Raw genomic sequence first — 5,172 nt, forward strand, 5'->3', positions numbered from 1 at the left:
TATCTTGAAGATATCACCACAATTTTCATGTCGGAATATAGCAGTCGCCAATTATTACAACAGAAACTAGACACTAACTTATAAATTCGTTCATTATTTGATAAAAAAAAAAAAAACTATAACAAATCGTTGATTTTTGACGGTTTTTTTATGATTAACAGTTACGGTAACGAGTTACTTTATTAATAGATAATGGATTATTTCTAAAAACTTTTTCAAATTTGTTATAAATCATAACCGAATAAATAAAATGACACAATAGGGTAATTATACAATCTTTCTAGTTTATATAAGAAAATGATATCATTGTGTGTAAGAGTGATATAGAAAAAATATTGTACTTTTCCCTGACACATCTCACCGTCCCAAATAACTCCAATGAGAAGGTTGCGAATTTTCCAGCTGTCAATTTAAGAGGAATCGTAGATCGATACACGATAAACATCAATTCCTTCGCATCCTTTGATGGTAGATCGTACCATTGGCATTCGTATACGCCGTACGCCATTCCGGTACTCTGTAAATTAAAGTCCACACAATTATTATGTCACATGTCATTATTAAGGTTACAATTTGTTGTTTACCTCTGCTAAAAGTCTTTCAGCTGAATAGCAATAAGTGTACATAGGCGTCAACACCAATGAGACATAAAACAGAAGGGCAACCATTTTAATAACAGATATCTCTGAGTTGTTGTCGACTATGTTCTGGAAATAATGAAATTATTTTAATTATTATGAAGTTATTGTAAAATAACTTTAAGAGAGGGTAACTGGGTTTAATAACTGAAGGCTCAGATTGCTTGAAAATCGTGCTTGTTTTTTCACCATTTTTTATGACAAACTGAATGAATATGCGAAAATGTTATTTTGACGTGTATTTATACAACATATAAAGAGAAGAAAAATATAATTTTGATGATTAAATATAAGTACATGGTACATGCAGTTAAAATATATTTCGTTTTTCTTTTCAAGGTCGTCATTTTGCAGTAATATCTTGACTCTCGATGCTGAATTAATTAAGCTGAATTTTAGGTAGAAAATTTCCGTAAGTTTATCGTTATCGTATGAACCACTGAAAAACTTGTGAAAGTATTTAATTTTGAAATTATAATTTTTTATTATAAAAGAACTGAAAATTTAATAATATTCCATTAAGATATTTGCAATTTTGTTAACTTTTAGTCAATTTCTATTATAGTAGTTCACACAATAACGACAAGCTTACGGAAATTTTCTATCTAAAATTCAGCTTAATTGAACCATCAAGAATCAAGATATTATTACAAAATAACCTTGAAAGAAAAACGAAATATATTTTAACTACATGTACTATATAGTTATATATTTAAGTATTTGATCATCAAAATTATATTTTCCTTCTCTTTATATGTATAAATACACGTCAAAATAACACTTTTGCATATTCATTCAGTTTGTCATAAAAAATTGTGAAAAAATAAGCACGATTTTTAGGCAATCTGACCCTCCCCTTAAGGCAATATTACACATGAAACCCGATGTAATCCTGTACAGATCATAAATTTCTATATGATATACTAGATAATTGTCAGGCATACACACACACGATCATGACGCACAGGTGTATTCATATGCCGACATCTATGGATTCATAGATCCATAGCAAATATATTAAAAATTATATGTGGTATGGATATAATATTATAATACCATAGCGGACACACATTTGATTAATCACTATTATTAAGTGCCAATTATTTATGAGGCACACAAAGATTATAAATGAAACGTACATGTGTTGTTTCACCTACCGTGAAAATTTGAAATGTTTCGAAACACAGCTGAAAAGTAGCGGCCATCATGTGTATAAATAACACCGCACTGCAACAGTTGTCGATTGTCTTCACATACCTTGAAAATTAGTGAATTACTTGCTTGTCATATATTAGCAAATTATTAGGTATACCAAAGTAGAAATTAAAATTTATGGGCGTACCTAATCACGAGATAATAAATCAATGTCTAACATCATTATTAGCCAATATAATAGTAACGCTCTAACTTCAATTAGAATATAGATAGATATACCTGACGGCTAAACAAAAGAAATTATAGCTAAACAAATGAAAAATGAATTAAAATAGCTAATAATATATATGTTATGTTTACTACTACTTCTTTAAGATTTTTATGAAATAACGTAAATTTAATGACTAGATCACGGCACCAATACTACATTTCAATAACGCTAATAACGAGTTAGTAACGAGCTAGAAAATTTAATCTAGCCTATATTAACTAGTTACTAACTTTTGACTCCGATTAACTAGTTGCGTTTTTACTCCAATATTTAAGTCGATATTTGAGTTCGATAATCTTACTTATCATCGAAATAAACTTCTTTATTGCTGCATAAACGTTTCACAATATGCCAACGCCAACCGCAATTGCACCGTTGGCGGACGTTCTCCGACGTACCTGATGAGATCCGCGTGTCGTATAACGATTGCTGCCAGACGCTTCTTGAACTCGGAGGATAGTATGGATTTGTTGGCCAGTTTCTCAACCAGCTTGTTAAGCGTCATGCGTAGATTTATTAGCTGTGCACATACGTGCAACAGCAGTATCGAGACGAAGCTGTCGACGGCGCAGTTCGTGAAGACAGCGTATATGCCACCAGCGAGTTGAATGAAATAGGTGATCTCATAGTTCGGACTCTTCTGGATGCTAAAGGGATAGGTGATTTGGTAGAGGAGTCTCCGTTGCGGCTGATGAATGTTCCGAAAGAATATCAAGAGGTGAAAACATGCGTAAAATGTAATCGTGCACGTAGCGCTCACGTAACATTTGAAGGACAGGCTTCTTCCACGCCTCGCGATCTTTAGCATCGCAGCCCGTTCCCATTTGCTCTTCGTGGTAGCCCAGTCAGTTGTAACCGATGACATCAGTGATTGAAGCGCTTCGAAATCACAAATACATTGTTTAGAATTACTAAAGCAAGATGTATATATATGAAGATCATTCTATGATGACTGTCAACGCGACATTCAACATCTTTATACATATATATCAACATAAAAATTACTAAACGTGTGTTAAGTTTATAATAACTTTATTAAATAACTGTACATCGTATAATATTTCATAAAATATTTCATAAAAAATGTTTTTTATAGTAATTGATAATAATAAATAATAGTAATAATAATAATAATAACTGTTAATAATTACTAATAATAATTTTTAATAATTGAGGCATATATATATATATATATATATATATATATATATATATATTAGTTTTATAGAAATTTTTATAAGAAATTCTTTCAATGTGGCAAATAGTCATCGAGAAGAAAACGGGAGAAGTAAAATTACACTTAACAAAAGCGTCAAATCAATTTTTTTAATTCTAATGAATTTATTAAGTAATCCAGTATTTATAGGCATTTATTGATGTAAATAAAACGATAACTTACTTTCACCGTGATATCGTGTCACAACCAATTTGCAGAAAGCCAACAAAGTGAGATTCGCGGAGGCGACTTGTTCCACCATTACAGTCACGTTACCCCAAGCACGAATCGTATTTATTATTTGCGGCAGGAACACGTAAAAGCTTAGAATACACACAACAATCATGAATCTCAAGTTTCGATGAAAATTGTTCAAAGAAATATGTGGATCGGGCCAGGTGCCTAGTATCCGCAAACATTGGCGACTCAAGGCAAACGAGTAACTCAAATCTAACACAATAAAATTTTAGGAGAAGTATTATCTCTATCTGTTATTGCATTATTTTCGATCTATAAAATTGCGCATACACACGAGAAATGAATGTGAAAATTGTCGAACAGTGAATAATGTTTTTGGTTACTCTGGAGGTTACATTATGTAGACAGTAACAAAAAATTATTTGTAGACATTTAGTTTTATGTGACTAGTCTAACTCTGTTGTCCATACTTTTGAGCGATCTCTACGTCGAAAAGAACTACTTTCTTACTAGCGCACAGAACTGAAGTGACGAAAACTTTTATACCGGCTACTGCAAGCTTTTGTAAAACATAAAGTTTTGTGAAACATAAAGTTTTGTGAAACATAAAGTTTTGTGAAATAGACCGCTTGCAATAGATCATGATTTTTCCGAGTTTCCCAAAGATATACAGCGTAAATTACATCTTAAATTTAATCATCAATTATTAAAGTTAAATAAATTGACACCTTTTTAAACTAAATTAAATCTAAAGTTAATAATTTACAAAATTAACTTATTGAAGTTAAAAATTATTTACGCAAAGCAATATCATATATTTTTGGTGTAATTAATATTTTTGGATAATTAATCGTAATTAAATTTATATGAAATCATGAAAAAAAGTAGGCGTATATAAGAAAACATCCCCAACTGTGTTTTGCGCTCGATATAACTTAAAATAAGAAAAAAACACGCGCTCGAAGATACAAAGAAAAAATCCGTTGGAAATATTTTAAATTCTTCTTATATATTCTTGTGTAGCCCGAAATAATTTTAATATCATCACATCCAACAAAAAAAAAATTAATACATTAATGTTAATAAGTTAATGAATTTAGAAAAGACTAGTTTAAAAAAGTCAACTCATTTAAAATTAATTAAATTAAATGAATAGTTAATAACTTTTTAACTATATATATATATATATATATATATATATATATATAAATAACTAGTTATTGGCTAATCATGTCAATTATATAAATATAACATTTTTGTTTTCCATTACTCAAGAAGTATTCAATAAGTAACAGCAACAAGATAAAACGAAAATCTATCTTGTGTTCTTTTGAGCTACAATATAAAATATATAATAAGTTATAATAATCACACACACACATATTAAAATATTAAAGAATTTTTAGAGATAAACTACATTTACTAAGAGTTAACTCGATAATATCAATATTTTTTTTAGTTTGATTAATATTATTACGTTTCTTGTCTTGTATAAATAGTAATTTGTAATGATTATCCTTCACCAAGATGCCACCCGAAATAACAAATTTTACTCAACATATTAGCAATCACACACATAAACTGCATCGCGTTATATAACTCTTCCACAACACGATTACATAAGTTTAATATAACATTACGGTGTTCTCTTTGTTCTTTTTTACAAGATTTTCTCTACCTTTGTTGACATCCAT

The 5,172-nt window shown here is 29.8% G+C and overlaps 1 protein-coding gene across 1 annotated transcript; it reads right to left on the minus strand.

Annotated features, from left to right (window-relative positions):
• Positions 1 to 267: 267 nt before the first annotated feature.
• Positions 268 to 5,172, minus strand: LOC116853537 (odorant receptor 22c-like). The gene is made up of 7 exons (XM_032834660.1): positions 5,157 to 5,172; positions 3,464 to 3,730; positions 2,463 to 2,943; positions 1,796 to 1,895; positions 585 to 707; positions 342 to 517; positions 268 to 280 (listed from the first exon to the last, which is right to left on the minus strand). The coding sequence occupies exons 1-7, from the start codon at positions 5,170 to 5,172 to the stop codon at positions 268 to 270; spliced, it is 1,176 nt and encodes a 391-aa protein (XP_032690551.1).

Source organism: Odontomachus brunneus, unplaced genomic scaffold, assembly GCF_010583005.1.
Source record: "Odontomachus brunneus isolate Ranch 3 - 2012 unplaced genomic scaffold, Obru_v1 Obru_scaffold_354, whole genome shotgun sequence".
In the NCBI taxonomy this organism is placed as follows: Eukaryota; Metazoa; Arthropoda; class Insecta; order Hymenoptera; family Formicidae; genus Odontomachus; species Odontomachus brunneus.

What these genes read in the sequence shown, in the direction of transcription:
- LOC116853537 (XM_032834660.1), bottom strand. An exon ending in GACACGATATCACGGTGAAA is followed by an intron (nt 2,944 to 3,463) that starts GTAAGTTATCGT and finishes GTGATTTCGAAG; the next exon opens with CGCTTCAATCACTGATGTCA. An exon ending in CGACACGCGGATCTCATCAG is followed by an intron (nt 1,896 to 2,462) that starts GTACGTCGGAGA and finishes CTAATTTTCAAG; the next exon opens with GTATGTGAAGACAATCGACA.